The following is a 25280-nucleotide window of genomic DNA, read 5'->3' as shown; positions in this document are numbered from 1 at the left end:
CGAGTGGTGAACCAATAGCCAAGAACGAGGCGAGACGAGAAGAACGCAGAATGGTGCTCAGTGAATGGAAAGTAGGAAAGTGTAGTTTGATAACGTGGCCTGGGGACGCTTAAACGTGTTGGTGAGACTTTGCTGGATTAAATAGCGAGTTTAAAGCTGTGTTGAAGCGGCACGTTTCGAAGCACGAAGGCGGAGATTGTTCAATGGAAAGATTCATCTGAATCTTTGTTTATCTTTTGTTTGATCTCTTAGCTATCTTTTACCGTTATTTGTCATTCTTCTCGCGTTAAGCAATATATGCACTTAATGAATACACAAATAGAAAATAATTTAACGAAACTTGAAATGATAAACAAGGAAACAGAAATGTTAATGAATGTAGATTGTTACAGTAAAATATTGTATTTTATGGTGTCTTAATTAAATTACAATTGTTATTATCATATCTGTAACTTTCGTTATATCGAATATATCGAGTGAATAATACTTATCTGTGTATATATACACGTACATCAAAGCATTCATAGCACGACATTTTTATACATCTTCTTCCAATAGTCGTGGCTATCTCTCATTAGATCTTTCTCCATTTTCAATTCTTGATTAATGTTAAGATAATTATCGTCGCTCCCCATTGGTTCCCAGTTTACTGTGACATCTCCATCTAATACTGACGTTGGATTTCTGAAGATTAACGTATAACACATATGATCGATAATTAGTAAAACATAATTGAATTAAAAATATGAATGTAGTTACGAACCTATCTTTTGCAAAATTCGTCCATAATTTGGTCATAATATTTGTCATTTTCTCTGCTGATGAACCTGGTTCTGGTAAATTCTTAAAATAATTGGAATAGAACAGGTAGCCTAAATCATCTCCATGCGCAACACCTGCATTTAATAATAATGTATTATTAATAAATGAATAGTAATGAAATTATAAATAAATAATTAATAAGTTAATTAATTAGTAGATAGATCGTTAATCGTAAATATTTTAAAAGAAGATAGAGATATCTGAATTTTTTTAATTTTTCTATGATTTTAATAGGAAAAATAATTTACCGTCGCTAACACCGAAGATGCTTTTCATGAAACCAGTTGGTGCTTCGTAGGAAAATAAATATTCATAGATGGGAGCCGAAATCCGACTTTTCATGATATCGAGGGATAACAATACTCCAGCGTCAAAGTAAATGTCACTCATCATCTGCAAAATATACCCACTTTTAGAAAATAATTAAAAAACGATTTCGTTTGAGAAATCTGTAATTACTTTGGTATATTCGTTCAAGTTCTCCTTTGACGCTTTCTTGTCGCCAAAGTAAAATTGCTTTACGCTCTCTCCAGCTTTTCCCTTTTCATTCGTATCGGTGATATTCAAATCTTCGGGTAGAAATTTCTCTGCTTCAGTGTTCAATACCCCGATACCATCTATCATCACTAAAAAATTCAAATAATATTTATGAGTGAACTATGAATTTTTAGATTACTTGCTTTAATGACGAAGAAATGCACCGCATTTGACTGCGCTTGTACAGAATTAGAAAATGCAAAAGCGTACAAAATTTGTCTGCATTCATGGGAAATTTAAAGATGCAAAAATGCATAGAATTTTGATTCATTTATGTGGCAATTTAATTTTAGATATAAAATATCTAAAATAGAATATTTATTATAATGCCTGATCGCATTGATAATTATGTATTTATATAAAAATATGAATTTTTGTAATAAATACCTGCACTCTGTTTACGAGTTTGAAATGTTGGAAAGACGCAAATGTATTTCTTAAATAACTTTTATCAAGATGTGTATTTTATACTGGGTATGAATTGAGAAATGAATATCACATACGTTGCGCCATAAATGCACATTCATCGGCGACAATTCCGGATATTACAGGCACGTCCGCTATCCTTCCGTATTTTAATAGGGACCAAGGATCAGTTGGAAGGAACACGTCCTGTCCCAGGTCAACTTCGACAGATGGGATGAAAGCTTGCGAGTGTCCAGATAGGGTGTTCTATAATTCCATAAAAATCAAACATTTTTTACTTCTATCCGAGTTTCTCTCCTCTCGATGTCAAGAAAAAAGAATCATGATAATAATTCAAAATCAAATTAATCCATTTAATTCAAAGATTGATGGATAATTCAATATTAATTTGTACAATCTAATCCAAAGTCTAATTTCTATTTTTTTCTTTTTTTTACTTTTAAATGCAGGAAATATGATCGTTCGCAGAATTGTTGAATTATAAAAAAATTGAAGGATAGAAAGTAAAATAAATATATTTTTATTAATCGAATACCTGATCTTTCATTATTTCATTGCTGGCTGCGATGATATCTTTAACGTGAAAATCGCTTAATTTGCTAACTAGTTCCGCAGAATCTGTCGTATGTATACCAAGGGCATCTCCTAACATGAAAGCCTGTTCTCTTGGATTATAAGTTATCGCCCATGGATTAAGAATTGATCCACTCTGTTGTATAACCCCACTGAATAAACCTATGATGTTACAAAATAGTTAAAATTACTAAATAACGCCTAACTTGCGCCTCTAAAAAGTTACCTGCTCAAAAAAAAAACTTTCAAAAATGTTTCAATTGTATATTGTAAATATATCGTATATGTTTCTAAGTATACGAAATAAGAATTTTCACTACCTTCAGACATGGGAGATAGCATATGATACTGAACAGAAGCTCCACCAGAGCTATCGCCGAAAATAGTAACTCTATTCGGACAACCACCGAAGAAATGTATGTTATCCTTCACCCATTTCAACGCCATAACTTGATCCTTCAACCCGGCATTTCCAGGAGCGTTTTTATCTGCCGTGTTCAAAAATCCTACAATAAATAGCAATTACATAGTAAATATCTTCTTCAATTAAAATACAACAGATTTATCGTAAGCAAAAATTTTTAAAAGCTACCGTTCATTTCAATAAAGTTCATTACACTTACCAAGCGCCCCGTGTCTAAAATTAAAGGTAACAAGCACAACATCGTTCTCGACCAGAAAATCTGGTCCAAACAAAGTATCGTCTCCCATACCACCGTTCCAGCCACCGGGATAAATCCATACCATAACAGCTTTGCGAGCTTCCTTGTCCAAAACTGGGGTATAAACGTTGAGAAAAAGACAATCCTCCTCACCCATTAGACCTTTTTTAACCAGACAATAAAATGGGCACGGAGGACGATGCCTGGTTGCATCGTACACTCCTTCCCATGGATCGGCTGCTTCTGGTAACTAAAATTTGTAAAAATATTTGACATACATGGAACATTTAGCTACTTATTCTTATAAATCATATTAAATTTTGTACAGTAACATCAAAGTGGATATCGAGAAATGAAATTTTATTTCACAGATTAGAAACGATTTTATAAAATTGCAAATATTCAAGATAAATTGAAGCACTGGATATCCGCAGGTGTAGTAAAATCTATTGCAAGACAAGAAATTGAATATGTTCCTACGTATTATCTCTACTTACCTGAAACTTCTGCGCTCCAACATTCGGTTTCGCATAGGGAATACCCTTAAAACTATAATACGGCTTGTTGTGCAGAATAGTTTCGGTTTTCAATCCCTTCAAGATCCCTTGAGGAATTTCCAGTTGCACATCCTGGTCGGCACAAACCCAAACAACCACGAATCCACAAAGCACGAACTTGGACAGCCACATTTCCAACTTCTGGCTAGGCTCAGACTTAGAACGTTGCTTATATACCTAGAGTGGATAATTCTGCGGAGAATACCAGGTATCCTCTAAAAGGACAGAAAACACGAAAAAATGGATTACATAAACAACGTGGAAACGTGATTGTGATCGAGGATGAACGAGTTTTCACGATTCCACACAGGACAGATTTTTCCCTTGTTTGTCGATCATAATAATAGCAACGACGATGATTTTTCGGATAGCTAAGTATCGGATATCCTGAATTTATCCTAATCGCTGTCAAGTCATCGTCCATTGTATCCGAGCGAAAAAGCTTCCGGAATTATCGTGGAAAACGAACGAGTCTGTACATCGGCTAAATGTATGTTTTCAACTGAATTGTCATTATATTATGCAGAATTTCGCAATTAGACACGCTCGCGTAGCCAGGCTTTAGAAGTTATCGTGAGGAGGGATGCTAGCGAAAATTATATAATATTTCAAATCTCTGACAACCTTACAAATCATTTTCTCATTATAATTGCTTAATTTCTTAATGTTTGATAATTTATTTCTAAATAGTCCCTTAACTGATTGTAAGTATACAATTGTGTCAAGCATTATATGTAGTCGATTATTAGCAACTCTCAGTCAGTTAAAATCATAAATTGAGTTTTGTGATTTATAGAGAAGATTCGGTATGTTATTAAAATGTTAATGTTTGATTAAAAGTTACTAAACTACCTTTCATGAAGCTGAAATCATTTTAATCATTTCTTCATTTTTAATAATATTTGGGGACCACAGAAGTAAAACGCTATAAATTACATTTTTGTTTTTCACATGAGAACGATTTTAAAATCCAATATTCTGTCAACATATCACATATATTACCATAACTGTCTTCTCATTAAATTTCATTACGAAATTCTCTTCGTAAATATTTACATCAAAAATATTGACTTCGATAATCTCAAAAAATATTTATTTCAAAAATATTGATTATCATATCTTAGGTATATTAGATATATGTTTCTCCAAAACAGTTAACGGATTAGTCATCTATTGCTAAAATACATATATTTTATATATATTTTAATCATATTATATCAAAATACACTTCAAACAACCAATATATATATAATATATTTTAACCATATTATATCAAAATACACTTCAAACAACCAAATAACACCAAAATTAAAAAATCAACAAAATTCTATTTATTATATTTTCCTCTGTTACCACTATTTATAAGTATACGTTTAGAAAAAAACGCATCTCAATTGCATAAAACGTGCTATTAACCAACTACAATTTATGATTCATAATTTCTTGAAAGGCAAGTAGTCGCCTAAGCCCTTAATGTTCGGAATTAGAATCTAACAGCTATTTTCGTTACTTACATAAACCCTCATGCGATTACGATTCCATCAAGACCATACACGTACGTGAAAGATACCTTATAATTTTACCTGAGACTATCATTAAGACAGAGGGACGAACAGCAAGAACGTTCTCCGTTTTGTAAACGGAAATAGGGGAAAAGTTTGATAGCGTGTGGCGTTTGCCGTTGGTGCACAAGATGGAAAACTCGCGGGGGTGAAAATTGTAAAGTTACAATGGGGTAAAACCTACCTGCGAAGCGTTCCTACTTCCCTAGTAACATATTTAATATTACTTGATATTTACGTTAAATTATTAAATTAAACAATTTGGTAACCCAGTTACCCCTTGCACGAGATGCAATCTCGACGAAGGGTTTCTCTTCCTCCTCTAATCTCTTGCATCGTATCGATTTTCTCCGAATTCAATATCAGACAGTTCTATTTAGTATTCGAATAAATATATGATTTAATTGGAATGAAACAATTGGATCGTTTGATCGAATAATTAAAGACAAATTTTTTATAAATATGATTGATGTGGAGAAATAGGGTGGAAATGCAATATTATTAATGTAAAATAGTAAAGAGCTACCTACGTAGAAATCGATCGAAACGTGGATTTCGGGATGGTTGACCTCTTCGGAACAGATGCTTGCCTGTTATACAAGCACCACTTAGTACCCTCTGGATTCCCACAGGATGTGCGTGTGTCGTCCCACAGACGTTCTTGTTCTTTTATTAACACCGTGCATGTCAGTGATCGATCAATATTTGTTATTTAGGATGCGATGAAAATTCGTGGACGATGGATTGTTGCAAAAATGTAGATCGTATAATATCAATGTAGAATAATTGTATGAAAGTAAAAACAAAAATTGCAAAATAAAAATGTCTACATGTTATATTACCTTGTTATATATATAGCTGTAATAAACCTTGAAAGAATAACAAAAATATATAGAAAATTCAATCTTTCTCGTCAAAAATTTTAGATGTTTAAGATTAATTTTAAATAAAAATAAGTAAATAAGAAAGAAATATGAATTGGCCTATTTGAATATGATTGTGTAGTCAGATTACTGGATAAAACTGAATATGTAAGTTTGAAATTGAGTATGATATAATGGAGACTCAAAACTAATCAATTCTTGAAATAATAATCTTTCGTTTGATAAACTAGAATAATTATAGTTGTCGATAATCTTTTACGAATTGTGCGATTTATACGTATACACTTTGAAAAATCATTATATTTTGAACTAATCATATGTATGAATATAGCTTTACTGTAGAATTATTAAAAATATTTCTCATTATATTTCTACGGACTATTTTTATTTAAATAAGGCATATACTGTATTATTATTTGTGATCTAACTTGCTGCATACAATGTATAGCATTAATAATCGTATCATTAATAAATTTTAATGTCAGTAATATCTCTTTGTATTCGGAAAAATATATTATTGATGGATGTGACCAAATGTTTTAGAAATAAAATTGTTTTCAAACTTGTATGTCTAACTCGTTATTATATATTTATAGAGTTGAACTGATAAGCAGGGGGCGTAGCTCAGATGGTAGAGCGCTCGCTTAGCATGCGAGAGGTACCGGGATCGATGCCCGGCGCCTCCAATTTCTAATTTTTTTTATTTGTTTTAAAATTAAAAAATCATTAAATATATGTTTAATAATAAATATTTAACTAGAATTTGATATTCTTAACACAAATCAGATATATATGTATAACTTATAGTATGCCATAAATAAGCATGTAGAATGTGCTTGTCTTCTAATAGAGAAAAGCAACATTAAAAGGTTATTGTCCAAAATCATTAACTGATTCAGATAAAAATTTATTTTAACAACAATCGTAATTTCACGCAGGCTTGGCAGAGGCATATTATTTTCAAAATGAAGTCATCGTACCACTTCTCAATTACAATGGAGCAAAGAGATCCTACTGTTCGACTACGACGCACAAACAACCAATCAATAGACAAGATACTTCACTAAGATTAAAACAATTAAGATCAGAAATGACTAGAGTTGCTTCTATCCAAGGACCACCTCTTAATGGATACATCGTCACCTCCGATGACGCGCATCAGGTAATTATAATCATGTAGTAATATGAATCATTCATAACAGAATTACCACTAGTCGATAAAAAATCTTTCAAAAAGTTGAAAAATGAAATTAAAAAATTTATTTTTATTATTGTATCCACGGATTATCATAAGATTACGATTATTCTTTTCCCATATCCTTGAATTTTCAGACAATGAACTTGGTTTATCGTGGCCGCGACGGCCCTTTGGAGGTACATATATCATAATCGTGTGAGATTTCGAGTTTGCAGAATCTCGAAGCTTTTCGTAATCTCTGCTTTAATTTAACAAAAAAGAACATATCCCAATAAAAATCTGCCAAGTTTATTCCTTTTGAAACATTTTGTTATCAGATATTGAAGCTTTCTTTAATTTCGTTGCAGTGCTTTATCTAATAACGAGTGCTGCTCTTCTTTTATTAAGTAAATAATATATTAGCGGCAGAAGCTTAGTAAGCTTAGTGAAACAAATTTCTTATATAAGGTGATCAAAAATATATACGATTATATCATGATCTCTATCTTGATTAGAGCGATTCCCTGGATCCTCGTGATATGAGGAGAGAATTCATCACTGGATTTTACGGCAGCGCAGGAGAAGCTGTCATCACTTCGGACAAAGCTGTGTTTTGGACGGATGGAAGGTATTATATTCAAGCAGACCATCAACTTGATTGCAATTGGATTCTCATGAAACGCGGTAGAACAGAAGTAAGTTCAAGATGAATTCTTTAATGAAGAATTTAAGATAGAATTTTGTTTGTTTATGAAAGAAAGAGAAGATTATTGCATATTTATTGTAAACATTTACTTTGTATAATACTAAATTATTCCTGAAAAGTACATATGTACGTAATAAATCGAAGCATTCTCGGCTAGTTTAATATTCTGCCGCTAGATGGCCAGCAAATTAAGTGACTTCTCGCAGGTTAAATGGTGTGGAAGGTATGATATAAAGGCTGCAACGACGGCGAAAAGTTAAGATCGTACTTCAGTGGATCATTGCTGTAGTAGATCTTGCTTCAACACCTGCCGCAAGGTAGAATGGATACAACCACGATGACGAGATATAGCATCTTTTCCTGAGCGTGAGGAAGGCTTGAGAAATTGACTTTGTTTCGAATTCTCAGTCATCGATGATCGTTCACTTCTCATACTTAGTATGAGAAGGATGGGAAGGATGCTTTCTGAGTGGCTATATTTTTTTACTTTAAATAAATACGAAGATCTGCTATATATTTTTACATAGCTTTAGAAAGAGTATAGCTTTAGAAAAAGAGTGTTTACCTCATCATTAATTCGTCATTAATAATAAAGGATAGAAAAATAAAAGATAAGAAAAAAGTATTGAAATAAAATTATTTTGAACTTCGTTACGATGTAATTAAATTAAATAATAACTGAAAATCGTAAATATGGTATAATGTAAGAAGTATTTTATAGTAGTTGAACATATAGACATTAATTTTTTATGTATGGTTTCTTTAATCAAAGTATAGAAAATTTTGTTTCTTATCCTTAAGAAAAAGATTGTTATATGTTGTATGCTATAAAAATACTACTGTTATTTACAGTCTTTCTTGGAAGTTTTTTTATTACGTAATTCCTACATTTTTATATTCATTTATTTTTGTGCCAATCCCAATAATAAATTCTTTCGATCATATGGTAGGTCCCATCTATAACAGAATGGTTAATGCACGAGTTTCGCAGTCAAAAAAATTCCGTGCGTATTGGCGCCGATCCAACGCTTGTATCTGCCATCGATTGGGAAACCTGGGAAGATGAATTAGGTAATTAAACACATCCAAAAACATTTAACCTATCAACAACGAGTATCTACTTTAAATTTATACGTCCAGCTAATATCGTCTGTCATTTACTGTATCGTAGTGGTTCTAAAACGTCAAACACATCAATCCAAATAAACGTTAAATTCGTCATGTATTTGACTTTAGCGTCGGAAGAAACAAGAAACAACTAATAATTGATTCATACCCTACTTCAGTGAGCGTTGACTACTTCGCTATATTTCTTCTTCTATGCATCGGACTTCTTCGCACATACAGCTTTCTATTCGTTTTAGCTAACTGTGATAAACTAAATAATTCCATGACATTGATTAGTTTTGCGCCATTTCTTGCATTCGAAGTTTCATCAATTTTTATGAAAATTTACCTCCATCCAAACGAGGATGTTTCTGAATTAACAATAGCGTTCGTGTCCAGCGAATTCGTCCATAAGATTGGTTCCTGTCCGTAACAACCTGGTGGACTTGATCTGGCAGGTCGATCGACCGAATTACAATCCGCATCCAGCGTATCCGTTGCCGGACAAATATTCAGGAAAAGCTTGGCAAGACAAGGTCCAGTTGATTCGTATCGACATGATGTTATATAAGGCCGACGCGTTAGTTCTTACAGCTCTCGATGAAATAGCCTGGCTGTTTAATATTCGCGGATACGATTTGCCAAACACACCTGTCCTCAGAGCGTATGCGGTTGTTACTCATGGATCGATACATTTGTACGCACCGCGACACAAGATTTTAAGATCAGTGGACGAACATTTGAAGATGGACCTTTGTTCTCATGCAAATTGCGTGAAGTAAGTGAGATAACATTAATATCTGCTCCATTTCTGTACAAAAGGAACTGATAATAATACTAATATCATAACATAGTGCTAATCAAGCATTAAGCATAACTGCTGAAATTTTTGGGACAAGTCAATCTTTCCAAGCAATTTGAAAATACGACTTATAGTTGCAATTCAATTACTATATATAAAACTACATAGCGATTGATATGACTTTAAACGATGAATCAGAAAATATACGTGTATGATTGATAGATTTTACTGTAATTATTCGATTATTATTTACATTACATTTATTGTTGGACGTAAAAAATAACTCTGTAGTTTTATGGAAGAAATGTATCTTCGTTAATAATCCTTTCACGTTTTGATATCGCACGTTACAGATGGCATAATTACACTTCTATTTGGTACGACTTACGAACAATGTCCCAAGCTTGGAATTTAGTATGGTTGCCGATACGATGTGCTTACAGTCCAGGTGCCTCCATGGAAATATTTAACTCTGTACGTAATAAATTTAGCCACTTATTTGTTCCGAAGATCTATCAAATTATGATAAAAATTTTAAACAATGAAATATCCCAATTAATTGCTACGACCATACAAAAAACTGTAATAAAATTCATTCTTCTTTCATCAACCTCTGCGCATTGAGAACGAACCCCCATAATTTAACCATTCTACGCACAGCTAAAAATATGAAAACACCTTCTTGCCTATTTTAATGCGAAAAACATTTCAATACGTAGTATGAAATATTAAACAAACGACGGTTGAGAAAGTACAGTAGGAATTCGAATACGGTTACCTCCTCGTTCGCGCCATTTTACCGAACACGTTGGGATTCAACTATAGGGGCATTAGAGCGGATAATCCTAGGCAAAAGTACACCTTCACCGACATGTTCTCCTATCCTTGTAGAGCTTGTTGAGCTTAGCTTGATCCCCACATGACGGGCTGACACACCTCCATAGACGTAGACTAAACATGAACGTTCGTCGGCCGTCCAATGCACGATGTTCTTTCTCATTATTGCACATCGTCGAGGTACAGACCGTATCATTGGTAAATAGATAGAATAAAATAGTCTGTAGCGTGTTCTCTACGATGCTCATGGTGGTGAAACGGTTTCACCTTCTTCTCGACATGATAGCCGGTGCTTCGGGACGCCTGGACGCCCGCGGCATCAGAAATCAGGGAGCAGTTTCCTTTCTGTTTCAAGTTCTGTACGAATGATCGTGCAATAGCGTTTAATAGGTTAGATCAGGGCCTCTCAAACTTTTACCGGACCAAGAATCACTTTCGTAAACGATCGCTTTTCGCGGTCTAATCGAACATCTGATTTTTATGCGTTTATAGGAAATTTCAAAGTTATACGAATAATAGTTACATAGAATACACATAATATAGAAAGATATATAAAATATCCACAGTACAGCGCCATTCTACTAATGTACTTGATAAATGAAAGAATTTTTTTATCGATGTAGCATTTTTTTAATTATATTCTGTAGATCCCGCCGGAGAAACGATTGCCAAAACCGTCACCAGTGTTAAGTTTACGAGCACAAAAGAACGAAGTCGAGGCGGAGGGGATGAGGAGGTCCCACCTAAGGGACGCAGTGGCGATGTGCGATTTCCTAGCATACATGGAGGAACAATATACACTGAATTCGAATGGGTGGGACGAGATGCAAGTAGCTAGACTGGCGAACGAGTTTCGTTACGAACAGGACAAGAATAAAGGTATCTCGTTCCCTACGATCGCTGGATACGGACCTCATGCTGCTATTCCCCATTATGAACCTAACAATCTAACGAATATCAAGATTGGACAAGCGTCCACCCTGGTTGTGGACTCGGGAGGACAATATTTAGGTAACGGAATTTTGATTCTGTTATTAAATCTCATCCTTGTATTATCCTACACTTTCAAAAAGTCCGGAAAAATTTTTAGGCAAATGTTACAAATTTTCTTCGAGGAAACATGTAAATGTCCAAAGAAAATAAAGGAAGAAATTTTCCTTCGGTTAATTAAGAACTGGCAAAAATCATGGAACCTTTCTACCCTTTTTTAACATTTATCTTGTTTCGTAAACAGATGGCACTACAGATGTCACAAGAACGCTGCATTTTGGTACGCCAACGGAAGAACAGAAAAAAGCATACACAAGAGTGTTAATCGGAGCAATACAACTGTCCTCTTTGATCTTTCCAAGCAGTTTAAAATCCAACCAGCTGGACATCGTTGCAAGAGTACCATTATGGAACGTTGGTTACGACTACTTGCACGGGACTGGCCATGGGATCGGTCACTTTTTGTCTGTCCACGAATGTTTGTCTCATTACTTTGAAAAGATTAAAGACTCGCTTACGTAGACGATTGATCGAATAATCTACGTTTCTTTGATCTGAATTCAACGCTAATCACGATCTTTACTCGATCTTTGCGATTATATGGAAAATGTTGTTAGTTTCGATTAAACTGCGGATATTTATACGTTTATGGTGAGAAATTTAGAGGTGCAAAAATGCACAGTATACACATATATATAATATGCAAAAATATATGAAATATCCAAAATATAGTACTTGGTGCAATATTTAAGCGATATTATACGACATTGATAAAACAATTCTATACCTAGGTTCGATTTCTTCATTATATTCGTAAAAATATGAATTTACATAAATATCCGCAGTTTATTTATGATAAAGCATTATTGATCAAGATTTAATTGAATTTAGAACTTCGAATAACTGGAAAGTCTTTTGTAGCACATTTCGAATTGTTATTCATTAATAATTAATATTAATCATAATGTTAATATATTTCCAGCACCTATTGGTGTATCATACGGACAGCCTGTATCATCGGATAAAGTTTGTGGACCTGTTGAATTAAGACCAGGATTCTTTTTATCAAACGAACCTGGTTACTACAAAGAAGGCGACTTCGGCGTTCGTTTGGAGAACATCCTTGAAACAATGGAAGCAGGCAAATCAGTAGGTACTTTAATTCAAATTATTTAAAAATTAGAGAAATTCTCGGTAAAAATGTATCTCTTTTTAGAAAACAGAAATTTTTTTGAAATTCAGGGACGTCACGTTAGTTCCATATGAACCAAAGTTGATTGATTACGATATGTTAAATCCATCTCACGTAAGTAGTAATTAACAATTAATTAATGAGTTTTCTTTATCTATATAGATATAAGGTTTTCAAAAAATATTTCAATAACTCTACAGATACGATGGTTAAATAATTACAATCGCCGAATTAGGGATGAAGTAGGTCCAGAGTTAAAGAAAAGACTAAAAATGGATGCTTTCAATTGGATGTTGAAGAAAACTGCAACCATTCCAGAAGTAAGACCAGTCGACGAAGGATTGCTTTTTGGCCGTTCTCATTCGACACCTTCTACATTCAAACAATTCAATGTATTAGTTTACTTTACTTTCCTGCATCACATTCTATTCAGTAAGTATATAAAAAAGACAACATTTAGAATAAAAAAAAGATTTGCCTTCTTGAAATTTGTATTTGTATGTTTTAGATTTTTCAGATGTATGGAGTTAATTAATATATGTCCAAAAGGAGAATGAGCAAATATAGTATGATTTAAAATTAATTTACGCCATGAGCAAACAGTTTCGAAAACTATGCTTAAATTGGCGTTATTTTAATATACGTATATTAAAGTTACTATTTTTATACGTTACTGCCAATTCTAAATATACAGGTGTTGCAATTATAATATGATAGTATTATTATAATATGATGGTATAGCTAAAAAACAAAAACCATTAGGAATATTGGAATAAATTTTTGCACATAGAAAATCTACTATATAAATATATAAAAATATTTATAAACTTATATTTTGTAAATATATGTAATTTATTGTATGTATAAGGAACAGGGATGTTATCATAAATTATATTTTACTTATTGATAAGCAAGCAATTTTTTAGAAATAAGCTCCAGTTATTTTAGAGAATAAAGAAAGTAAAGAAAAAACAAGTTTAATATTGTATATTCATTTCTCCACTAGTGTTTCTTATGCTTCTGTTTCTATATTAAATTCCTAAAATTTCTAATAATTGAAATACTCAGTATTAAAATAGGATTAAAATAAAGTAACTAATATAATTTTTAATAAATTGTTATTTATTTTTATTCTACATGATATTAGATTCTTTTAACTTTTGAGTTTGAGTCCCAGGCAATGCAATCGTGCTGTTTAGATTTTGTATCGAAAAGTCCCAGTACATTTGAACGCTACGGACGACTGACGGTATTTTGTATTTCATTGTTATCTCCTCAATAATTTTTATTAAACAAAACTTGAAATATTTATAAACTAATAATACACATATATAACAATATAGATGTATTTCATAAAAATAACAAATATGATGAGCGCTATTACGCCGCTTGTTTCTCTTCGCAATCGATTAGAACAAGCGCTATCGCGCTGTTAGGGATTTTTCGACCCTGCTTTTTCAAAGACCACTGGGACTCAAACGGTTAATTATAATACAAGAATCTTACTTTTTCTTACCCTCCTCTATCTTCAGCTGTTTCACATCTGTCATCACGTGAAAGAGTTTATAACTTGTTAAAATATTTTCTGAAACAGTTATTTATATTATATTTTAAATATTTAAATAGGATTTAGGGAATACAAATTTACTTTAGTAATACTGTATTATCATTTTCTATCTAAAAACATATTCTTACCTACTGTTTGTTTATCTATTTGATACTTTTGGGATATTCTTTCTATAGAGTATTCTACCTTATTTTCTTGATGTTTAGTCAGAAACGTTACTACTTCTTTTATGGTACATTTACCCTTCTGAGGAACAAGCGGTTCATAAAATTCATCTAAAGAATATTGACTTCTATCCACTGGTAATGGCCTAGATGAGACTTGTGTTGGTTCAATCTAGTAATAAAAAATACCAATTTATTTCATAATAGTTACAAATAAATAAATACATCCACAAAAGATTTCTAATTGAAATATACCTCTGGATCTTTAGACTGAACGAAGACACTCTTTAAGCGATCATTTAATTCATGATCCTTTTTGTTCTGAGTGTCTCTCAAATTAGGTTTCACTAAAATAGAAATAACTTTTAAAAATGTGAAAAGCTATTATTACATGATATAGAAAATGACTAATTCTTAAAACTGGTACTCTTGTTTAGAAAACAAACCAAAATTTTATAACATACAACTTTATCTCACATTTTGCTATACAAAAACTATAATTAAATAATCTATATCACTTAAGTTTAAGCTACGTGTAAAAAGATAAGAATAATTGTTTTATTTCTTTTACTTCTATAAATTCTATTATTGCTATTCTATTTATATCTATTTTCAAAAATTCTTTTATTTTTCAATTCTAACAAAAATGTTAATCTAAAAAATATAAAACTTGAAATAGAATTTGAGAGAGAAATTTACATTTATCTACAACTTCCCTTTGTCTCTGTACTGATGGATATTCAGGAGAAGAAATTGGCTTCTCCTTGTCAAGAATACGTGCTGTACGATTTTCAATGTTAAATGAACGAATTGGTCGCGTAATATAAGAGTACACCGCTCCCATTTCTATAACAGAAAAGAATATTTAATATACATCGCTACAAGTATAACTTAAATTGTATTTTATATACATATATATTTAAAAAAAAACGAAACAATTCTAAAAAAATTATTGTGTTTTCATACCAACTTTTTGGTTAATATTCTTGTTTATACCAGATTCAATACTTTGATCTCTATGCAATAATATTATTTTATTTAATGAAAGTAAATCTAAATATTAAATTACAAAACAAATATTTTTATTTCAAGTTGTAAAGATATTATTAGAAGTTACTATTGCGCTATTCAGAACATTTATTACTTTGTGACCACATGGTTATAGTTAAGACAAAAGTAATTTTTTGTTACTGATTTTGTTTCATACTGTTTGGACGTTATTTGGGAACAAAGTTCCAACACATTTCTCAAATAAATGAAATTATACATTTTGATATTATACATATTTTACAATAAAAAAATATTTCTACAAAAATGCATAAAACATTGAATACTATTGGTGAAAACTAGAAATCAGAAACGTTGTTGATAGGTTATTAACAATATAATACGTATAATTTAATTTTCTATTAAGCCATTCATTACTTAACATTCCATTATTCGAATATTAATTATGAAACAAAAAAAGCAAAAATCAAAATAGTCATATAAATGTTTGATATAGATATTTAATTTACGCAGGTTAGAAAAGTGAGGAAAATAAAATTTTATGTGTTTACGAACACATCTATCCGCCATTAACGAGGGGAGTTTCGGAACGTTCAGTAAAATTAGTTGCATGCAGGTTCTCGTGAAGACGCGCTGAAAAGAAACATACCGTATGTGTCAACGATTTTCTAATATATCAGTTAAATGTGATAATTTATGTAAAATATAAAATTAATAGTTCAAGATTTATTGATAACGAGTCACCGTAATATGATTTGCACAGAAATAGATTAGAACGTAACTACGTGTTCAACAGCTTACGCGTAACCGCCAAAATTACGGACAGAAACGCCATCTTGTGCAAAGATGTTGACATTTTACTAAATTAAGAAAAATTACATGATCGCTATTTTGTTCGAGTTCTACGACTCGATTTTTAGTATTTAGAAATAAAAAAATGTTAACTTCATGTATTAATTGACCCATCGACCGGTTTTGTCAATTATAAGGTGATAATGATGTTGCTAGCGGAATATCGCGTTAAAGAATTAGCCTCTTGTATATATCTTTGTGTTTACAAACACAGAACAGACTAAACTCCTTTAGCCAATTTTACTGATATAACATAATTTTGTTTACAGAAAAGGACATAACACAGGTTAAAAATGTTTTACGCTCATTTCGTGTTGGCCAAAAAAGGGCCGTTAGCACGTATTTGGTTAGCCGCTCACTGGGATAAAAAATTGACGAAAGCCCATGTATTCGAGACGAATATTGAAAAATCTGTAGATGGTATATTACAGCCAAAGGTATTTATAAAATACGCCTTTTTTAATTTTTATGTATATGAACTCATAAATTTGTAATATTCTTGTTATGATTCTAGATTTATAACAATATGAATTTTATGTTTTTTTTAGACATTACGTAAAATCTTTTATAGTAGAATGTTACTTAAATATATATTATCTAAATCTCATAGATTTTTGTTCATTTTATTTTACTTCCTAGAATACAATATTTTTTTATGAAAAGAATTCTTAATATTTCTATAAAATATATGGTTTTTATTTTCTGTGTCACTATTTTATTATAGGTAAAAATGGCTTTAAGAACATCTGGTCATTTATTGTTGGGTGTGGTACGTATATATTCAAGGAAAGCTAAATATCTCTTAGCCGATTGTAACGAAGCCTTTGTCAAAATAAAAATGGCCTTTAGGCCTGGTATGGTAGATTTACCAGAAGAGCATAGAGAAGCTGCTGTAACAGCTATAACATTACCTGAAGTGTTTCATGATTTTGATACAGCAATGCCAGAATTAAAGTAAATATATAAGAATTAAGTAGGAACTTTAATGGAGATAATTACATAAAAATAAAAGCTTATTTTATAAATATTGTTATTTAATACTAATGCTATATTTCAGAGATGTTGACATTGAAGCACAATTTAGTTTAAATCAGTCTCGAGCGGAAGAAATCACTATGAGGGAAGATTATGGCAGTTTAGCTTTAGTTACACATGATCAAGGATTTGGTGACATGAGTTTTGATGCTGAACCTCCAGAATTGTTAAGACATGCTGGTGCTGTAGAACCATCATTAGATCAGGTATGTTTTGTCACTTTAACTGTTGATATTTTATATGAAGAAAAAAATTTATATTCATTTTTCAGACTCATATGTTGTTCACTGATGGACCAGGGATCGAAGCAACTTTAGAACAAAAGGAAAAAGAACCAGTACCAGGTCCATCGGTAACAGCGCAAGCTATGGATATAGATATGCCAATTAGAGATGATGGTTTTGGTGGTCATCTTGGTCAAGATATTATATGTAAGCAACTTACATTAATATATGCAATTGAAATGATAATTATATTTATGACAAGCTTTATTTTTTTATTTAGCTGGTGGATTGTTTGAGGGTGGTTTATTTGATGAAGCACCAATGGGTGAAGTACCTGTACCTGAGGTGAGTGCAGTAGCAGAAACACAAGAACCTGGTGTAGTTTCTGGAGGTCCACCTTCTGTGCATGATGAATCAGAAGAAGAAATGGGAGATCGTTTTGGAGGTCCACCATCTCCCATGGATGGAATGAGGTAATTAATAAATTGTATTTTACACATTCAAAATTTATATTAAATAAATGTCTGTATATATCATATTAAATTTAACATTTTCTGTATAGTACTGACGAATCCAGACCCGTTTCTCCAGCTGCACCTGGTGAAGAAATTGAAGGAAGAATAAGTGTTGCCAGTCGCCGTTTTACTCCTGCTCCACCCAATGTCCCTGAAGAACGTCCAATGGAACCTATGGAAGAAGCTCCACCTCTACAGGATCAAACTACGTTATTACATGATGAAGAAGAGAGCTTCGCTCTCGCACCTGTTGATACATCTGCCTTAAAAGGTTTGTGATATTATATTTTATTTCAGTTGTGATATTAATTGTTGTAATCTAATAAAATTAATAGGATTTACAAAAGCAAAACGCAAACGTAAACTCATTGTGGATGAGGTAAAAAATATCTCTGGTGAAGAAATGAAAGCACAATTATCAGATATTAGTGACATTATTACTACATTAGATTTGGCACCACCTACAAAAAGATTAATGCATTGGAAAGAAACTGGTGGAGTCGAAAAATTGTTTGCTTTACCAGGAAGACCAATACCAGCACGTGTATTATTTAAGGTAATGTATTTCATATTTAATAATCATCAAGTATGTATGTATCTGCCATCCAAAAAAAATATAATTTTGTTTTTTGACAATATAGAATTATCAACGACATTTAACTAGCAAATCTTATGATCATGAGGACTTTGGACGTTTAGTAGGCGAAGAAGAAGGCATGCCTTTAGAACAAATGAGAGAACCTGCAGAACCTGATTCGTATGAACAAACTATTCTCAGTAAACGCATGGCTCGCAAACGAAAAGCACCAGCAGATGAAGAGGTACATCATATTGTTTATTTTTAAATCTTTCTTCTATTATAAAACCTCTTTTTTAAAACTGTTTGAGTTTATTAATGTATTTTATTATCTTTAGATAAGGCCACCACCTCCAGCGCCAGCACCTCCTCCAGTAGATGTTGCCCCTGAAGCAATGGATGTTCCTAGTATAGTCCCCCAACCAAGTCTTCCCTCTGCAGAATCACCAGTACCTCAACCTGAGATGTCTTTACCAACTGAATCATCAGTATCTGAAATTAGTGGTATTGTGCCTCCTATTGAAGAAGCGGATATGGTTCCTGTAGTTCCCGAAACATCTTTAATTCCTTCAGAAATTCCTGAAATTCCTCCTAATGAAGCTATTACTGCATCTGAAGAACCAGTTGTTCCACCTACACTAATAGAACCAGAAGTCGTTCCTACACCTGTTGAAATGCCACAAATGGAAAATATGGGCTATGATCAGGTTAATTTTATTCCTTAGATATATATAAATATATGATATTATATTACGCAGATATTAATGAATTTGAATATACATAGGCGCAATCTCAAGTACCCTATATGGGATATGATGAACATCATCAACCACCCCATACACCAGCTGTATCAGAAAGAGGACCAGCAACACCATGGAATCATGAAGATTATGAATTTCCACCATCTGTAGGTCCTGTACGTATAATGTTTATTTACTTATATTAAATTATAATACATTCGAAGCTACTAAATGTATAATATAATCTTTTACTTTTCTAGCAAGAAGAACAACAAATAGATGAAACTTATGAACAGTTTGAAGAACGAGTTCTTAATAAGAGAGCATCACACATGTATCATGTTATCAAAAGTAAACTAGACACCAAAGATAGATTGACACTATCAGAAATGGCATATAAAAACAATCGCAAGCAGGTTTGTATTCTAGAATATGATTAACAGAACTTATAATTGTAGAAATTAAATTCAAGTTATTATTGATCCATTCTTTTAGGTTGCGCAAAAATTCTACACATTATTAGTTCTAAAAAAATTCCAAGTATTAGAGCTCAATCAAGACCATCCATACACTGATATTGTAGTCAGTAAAGGACCAAAATTTGAGAATCCTGCATTGTAAAATTGCTATAGGTATTTCTTACCATACATTTATTGTTAAAAAATGACGGAGACAGAGAGGATTGTAGCTATTTTTAATCGTACATAAAATAACCGATTTATCTAAATTCTTTTGAAAGATAAATTGTAAAATAATATATAAAGCTATTATAATTCTTTAAAAATATCTGCGTAAGACAAAAGAATTTTATAAATCATGTTTTAAAGTCCTGATTCAGGAATGTATACGTTTTGTATAAATCAAAGCAGAATTATTTTGGACCTTCTGTATTTTTATTGTGATAAAAAAATTAAATCAAAGATACGTAAATACATTACCATTGATAAATGTTTTACATTGGCAAAAAATCAATTGTCTTTATTAAATTTATTATCAATCCGAACAGGGTTTGTATATAATATTAATATGTAGTAAAAATATATTTTATATCTTAATATTTACAAACAATTTTGAGTCTATACTGCAGGATGGTCCAAAATTACTAATAATTGTGTAAGATAATTTATGAAATTATGATAAAAAGCATTTTGTTAAAAATTTCATAAAATGAAATTATTTGTGATTTAAATCGATGTATTATTTTCAAATTTCTCAAACTTAAATATCAATTATTCAAATAATTTTTTTTTATTAGCGTACTTACACATTAATGCTATTATAAACAATTATTAATGGAAGAATCAAGGGAATGTTTTACGGATAATGCTTTTATGTATTGCAGTCATACCGTAGGATCAATAGTGTGATTAAGTTATTTTTCAGAGATCTATATAAATATTATTTACTATTATATTTTGTTTAGACTCGATATAATCTGTATAGTTACTTTTCCGTATAAATTACTGCAAATTTATGATCTTCTATAGTTTATATTTACACTGTGAACGACATTCCAAAGAACATTGATTTAATAATCTCGCTTTTTTGTGTGTTTCAATCTTTTTATTGTACAATTTCTCCATTACGTTTTGAAGAAAACGTATTAATTATATAAAAAAGAAATAAAAATTGTTTGACTCCTACTATTTTTTCAAAGGAAATAGCGTTATGGTTAGTGCTTTAATTACTCTGACCATAAAAAAATGTTCAATAAGTTATTGTTATATATGTATACCAGTTCCATGGAATACATGTGTTAAATCATATTTTTAAAAAGTACTATATTTTATCAAATTAACATGTCTGAAATTTTTCGAAAACGATCATATAACATTGTAAATATACATGCACAACAAACAACATGAACTATCATTACGCACGTAATGGCGTTTAAGGCGTATCATGAAAAAAATCGACTGCTATACCATATACTTAAAATGCCTGATTGTAAATAGTCTCATAATTCATTAATTAATATACATCTGTTTATAAAATAAAAAAGATTTCTGAAATATTTTCTTTAAAATTTGAACCCTAAAGTACATATCATATAATACTTTAATAAATAATAAATATTAATCCATTATTTTCCATTAATAAATTGTTACATGTGTAAAAATTTATTGAATTTGAAGATTAAAATTAATTTTAAGATCTTTTTGCTTTAATACACGCCGTGTACGATATACACATGACGTGTTTATGCATTAAATACTTTTTTATAACAGGTGTATTTATTGTATTAAATATATCTAAAATTGTTATTTTAAGTTAACAAATTCCCTTTCCGATATGACTATACTTAGTTTTCGAAAATTGCACTTTGAATGATGAATAATATATTATATATACCTTCAAAATCCCGCCATTTTTTAAATATTAAACATATTTCACACTGATATGATAAATTTTACATGAACTATAAAATTTGTTATGTTTAATACTTTAGTATGTTCTCGTATTATTATTTAAAGCGTGAAATATATACACAATATTTTTATATGTGAAAGCTTTATTTTATTTATTACCAGCAAATTCATTCATGAGCATTAATGTTAAATTGTAATCTTTATTACTTAAATTATGAAATAATATTTGAAGTGAAGAATAATTTAATCTTTCTGGTATAACAAATCATGGGAAAAGGATGTGTAAACCCATTTTAATTCTACTCTTCCAATTCACCAGATTCCATTGCTTCGCGGTATGATTTGTCCTTCGTACGTTCTGGATCTAGTTTAATCATATCATCGATTCTAAGGATAGTTATCGCTGCTTCCGTTGCAAATTTCAAAGATTTTATTTTTGAAATTGCTGGTTCTAATACACCAGCTTTTTTGTTATCTTTAATGGTACCTTCAAGCAAATCCAGACCAACCCTATAAAAGAAAATTAATATTGCTTTATGTTATCATTAAAGTATGTAAAATAAATTTTATCATGTAATATTTTAAGATATTACCATTTTAGATCAGCAAGATCTGCTTTTGTTTGACTGGAATTGTGATAAGCACGTAATTTTGCAACAAGATCTGTAGCATCCTGTGCCGCATTAACTGCTAATGTTTTCGGTATAATCAGTAATGATCTTGCAAATTCAGCAATAGCTAATTGTTCTCGAGAACTCTATAAAATATAAATGTTTCAGCCCAAGGATGATTTAATAATCCGTAATATTACAAGAAAGTAAACTTACGAGTGATGTAGCAAAATTTTCCAAATAAATTGAAAGTGCTGCTTCAACACAGCCTCCTCCTGCAACCACGCTTTTACTTTCTAAAACTCGTTTTACTGCGCATAATGCATCATGCACAGATCGTTCCATTTCATCACAGTAGTAGTCATTTGGTCCTCGTAATATCAAAGAACTTGCTGTTCTTGCTTTTGGCCTATTATAAATAATATAAAAATAATTTAGCCTCAAAATCATTCTCTTTTTAATCCCCTGCCATACTTTTATGGATATGATTCGTGATGAGAATTTTGAACCAAACTTAAATATCACGAGTCAGGCTCGTAGTCTTAATCTCGGGCCAAGTATGAATGTCTCGAATGGTGTATTTTTTCTAAATACCGACGCGGCTATCTCGCACTCAGTCACACGATATCATGTTTTAAGTTCCGGCACTGTCTCCGCCGCTCCGGCTCCTTTCCTGACCATTCGGGCGCAACGTTCGAGCCCGGATTTTTCCAAGATAAATGGTATGGCAAGGGGTTAAATAACAAACTTAAAAACTAACCCTTTAATAAGAATAAGCTCATCGTCGCAAACCATTTCTTGTACTACTTCGGCAGCTTCTCCAAGGAAATTAGAGTCAAAACTTTCTTCTCCTTCCATATTAGTTAAAGAAGTAAGAAACTGAGCGCCTGTAGCTTTTGCAATCCTTTTCAAATCTGCTTTTCTGCATCTACGAACTGCCATTGCTTTAGCTTCTATAAAATACTGAACAAATATAGAAAATTATATGAATTTGCCATCTTTCAAATAAAAAAATTCGATAATCTGTATATAATTTAAATATACTTTTAAACAAAGATCATCGATTCCTCCAGATACAAGAATGACATTTGTACCCGCTGCAAGAATCTTTTGAATACGTTCTTTTGTAATATCTGCTTCACGTTGCCGCACTGCTTCTAACTTTTCAGGATCTGTGATCAGTACCTCAACTCCTAATTTCATTTTTGTCTTCTGCAAAGAGAAATCTAAACATGCAATTTTTGCATTAACTATTCTTTTAGTCATTGCTTGAGAAGCTACAGTGCAATTCAGTGCATAACCCTGCACTATTACAGACTCTCTAACACTTTTCCCATGAGCCTTTAAAACATTAACTGCTTTCACAGGGTATATAAATCCTCCTTTTCCATCACTAACTTTTACTGCATTTGAAGCATCAACAACCATGTTTCCAAAGAAATCAGCATCACTATTAATTTATTAAGAAAATAATCATTTTGTTACAACATTCAGTTCCTGTAAATATAATAATATAATAATTATGAAATTTAATTTATATAATAAAATAAAAAGGATACGCTCCAATGATTTTACTGGACATAGAAGTTTTTGCTACATTAACTAAACAATCTCTTCCAAGCTCATCTACACTAACAGTTAAATGTTCTTGAATATATTTACAGGCTTCCCTAAAATATAAATGATTGGAACACACATATAAATTATCTTTACTGTCTTAATTAATAAGTTAATAATAATTGTATAAATCTTTTCAATAATATGAGACTTACTTGCAAGCAAGTCTATAGCCACTAATTACAGATGTTGGATGAATCTTTTGTTTTACAAGCTCATCAGCATTTTTTAATAGTTCAGCTGCAACTATTACCTGTTTAAATAGAAAGGTAAATTACTTCTTATGTGAAAATAATTTATTTACATCATTTTAAATACAAAAAGTTAAATAAATAAGCTTACTACTGATGTGGTTCCATCGCCAACTTCTTCATCTTGTAATTGAGCTAGTTCTACCAAAACTCTTGCAGCTGGGTGTTCAACTTCTAACAAACGTAAAATAGTTGCTCCATCATTAGTAACTGTAACATCCTATAATAATTCAAGTATGTAAAGTACAAATTAAAAAAATAATATAATCTTTATACAAGCATACAAGAATGTATTTTGTAAAAACATTTACATACTCCAATGTCATCTACAAGCATTTTATCCAAGCCAACAGGACCCAAAGAACTCTTCACTATATTAGCGATTGCACATGCTGCCATGACTATAAAATAAAAAACAAAAAAGAATAAAATAATTATTCTTGATATACTAATTTTATGTATATTCAACAAAATGTACACCTTTTATTTTTGAAATTTTTTATTTACAACATTATTTTATCATACATACATATATAATATATATTATTATTATAAGTATAAATATATATAAATATAACTAACATATTCATGTGTTTTAGAATTGAAAAAAATCTTTCTAAGAATAATTGACAGAAATATCCACATTTGAATAAATATCGAATAAATTGAAGTATAACCAAATTCTGAAATAAAATGCGTTAGCGACATACCATTTTGAGTTCTTACAGGAGCTCCAGACTGTCGAATACCGCCAACAACTAAAGGACTGGCTACTGTCGACATTTTACAATATTTTTATCACTTTTCTTTGATATTATAGGTAAACGACAATTTCGAAATTCCAATTGCCGACTAAACTATTACCACAATCCGCGTGTGACCGTTGCTGATGATTGATGATGATCAGCGACGCCTA

At 31.4% G+C, this 25280-nt stretch overlaps 5 protein-coding genes and 2 non-coding genes across 15 annotated transcripts in view; 4 read left to right on the top strand and 3 right to left on the bottom strand.

Moving 5' to 3' along the window:
- The window catches only part of LOC126914666 (xaa-Pro aminopeptidase 1-like), a 45487-nt gene extending 31678 nt beyond the window's left edge, over window positions 1-13809 (top strand). For 3 of the 5 annotated variants that reach the window (XM_050718898.1, XM_050718896.1, XM_050718895.1), the window contains 12 exons: window positions 6962-7185; window positions 7356-7397; window positions 7716-7895; window positions 8857-8977; window positions 9413-9791; window positions 10169-10289; window positions 11300-11663; window positions 11887-12120; window positions 12625-12791; window positions 12859-12948; window positions 13035-13266; window positions 13343-13809. In XM_050718898.1, the coding sequence (XP_050574855.1) occupies window positions 6962-7185; window positions 7356-7397; window positions 7716-7895; window positions 8857-8977; window positions 9413-9791; window positions 10169-10289; window positions 11300-11663; window positions 11887-12120; window positions 12625-12791; window positions 12859-12948; window positions 13035-13266; window positions 13343-13365 (2177 nt within the window). In that variant the 3' untranslated portion in view covers window positions 13366-13809. Of the gene's footprint in view, window positions 1-6961; window positions 7186-7355; window positions 7398-7715; window positions 7896-8856; window positions 8978-9412; window positions 9792-10168; window positions 10290-11299; window positions 11664-11886; window positions 12121-12624; window positions 12792-12858; window positions 12949-13034; window positions 13267-13342 lie in introns of those variants that run through there. The other 2 variants (XM_050718899.1, XM_050718900.1) reach the window with 2 other exon arrangements.
- LOC126914684 (esterase FE4-like) lies at window positions 384-3746 on the bottom strand. The gene is made up of 9 exons (XM_050718966.1): window positions 3518-3746; window positions 2982-3270; window positions 2679-2864; window positions 2321-2520; window positions 1863-2031; window positions 1282-1448; window positions 1071-1215; window positions 764-896; window positions 384-684 (listed from the first exon to the last, which is right to left on the bottom strand). Exons 1-9 carry the CDS (start codon window positions 3707-3709, stop codon window positions 522-524), a joined length of 1644 nt encoding a protein of 547 aa, XP_050574923.1. The 5' UTR covers window positions 3710-3746; the 3' UTR covers window positions 384-521.
- On the top strand, window positions 6637-6709 carry Trnaa-agc (transfer RNA alanine (anticodon AGC)). The gene has a single exon. It is a non-coding gene; the product is annotated as a tRNA-Ala (tRNA).
- LOC126915003 (small nucleolar RNA U3) lies at window positions 8165-8380 on the top strand. Its single transcript, XR_007709986.1, has one exon. It is a non-coding gene; the product is annotated as a small nucleolar RNA U3 (small nucleolar RNA).
- A 126-nt stretch (window positions 13810-13935) lies between the features above and the next one.
- Window positions 13936-16241, bottom strand: LOC126914766 (protein NDUFAF4 homolog). 3 transcript variants are annotated; one of them, XM_050719173.1, is made up of 5 exons: window positions 16223-16241; window positions 15265-15411; window positions 14821-14912; window positions 14530-14737; window positions 13936-14419 (listed from the first exon to the last, which is right to left on the bottom strand). In XM_050719173.1, exons 2-5 carry the CDS (start codon window positions 15407-15409, stop codon window positions 14337-14339), a joined length of 528 nt encoding a protein of 175 aa, XP_050575130.1. In that variant the 5' UTR covers window positions 15410-15411; window positions 16223-16241; the 3' UTR covers window positions 13936-14336. The 3 variants fall into 3 exon arrangements, with proteins under 3 accessions (XP_050575130.1, XP_050575129.1, XP_050575128.1); XM_050719172.1 differs by lacking the exon at window positions 16223-16241 and adding an exon at window positions 15536-15913; XM_050719171.1 differs by lacking the exon at window positions 16223-16241 and adding an exon at window positions 15532-15911.
- On the top strand, window positions 16071-22018 carry LOC126914662 (double-strand-break repair protein rad21 homolog). Of its 3 annotated transcripts, none has more exons than XM_050718884.1 (13): window positions 16071-16223; window positions 16695-16862; window positions 17150-17379; window positions 17483-17666; window positions 17732-17891; window positions 17965-18157; window positions 18247-18470; window positions 18535-18755; window positions 18841-19020; window positions 19115-19483; window positions 19561-19692; window positions 19777-19932; window positions 20012-22018. In XM_050718884.1, exons 2-13 carry the CDS (start codon window positions 16719-16721, stop codon window positions 20135-20137), a joined length of 2319 nt encoding a protein of 772 aa, XP_050574841.1. In that variant the 5' UTR covers window positions 16071-16223; window positions 16695-16718; the 3' UTR covers window positions 20138-22018. The 3 variants fall into 3 exon arrangements, with proteins under 3 accessions (XP_050574841.1, XP_050574842.1, XP_050574843.1); XM_050718885.1 differs by lacking the exon at window positions 16071-16223 and adding an exon at window positions 16230-16562; XM_050718886.1 differs by lacking the exon at window positions 16071-16223 and adding an exon at window positions 16230-16611.
- On the bottom strand, window positions 22011-25277 carry LOC126914683 (T-complex protein 1 subunit alpha). The gene is made up of 10 exons (XM_050718965.1): window positions 25075-25277; window positions 24680-24765; window positions 24456-24584; window positions 24269-24366; window positions 24056-24166; window positions 23541-23946; window positions 23257-23459; window positions 22713-22905; window positions 22479-22642; window positions 22011-22395 (listed from the first exon to the last, which is right to left on the bottom strand). The coding sequence occupies exons 1-10, from the start codon at window positions 25145-25147 to the stop codon at window positions 22185-22187; spliced, it is 1674 nt and encodes a 557-aa protein (XP_050574922.1). The 5' UTR covers window positions 25148-25277; the 3' UTR covers window positions 22011-22184.
- Window positions 25278-25280: the final 3 nt, after the last annotated feature.

Source organism: Bombus affinis, chromosome 3 (genome assembly GCF_024516045.1).
Source record: "Bombus affinis isolate iyBomAffi1 chromosome 3, iyBomAffi1.2, whole genome shotgun sequence".
NCBI classification, from domain to species: Eukaryota; Metazoa; Arthropoda; class Insecta; order Hymenoptera; family Apidae; genus Bombus; species Bombus affinis.
This window is presented reverse-complemented; position numbering and strand designations above follow the sequence as displayed.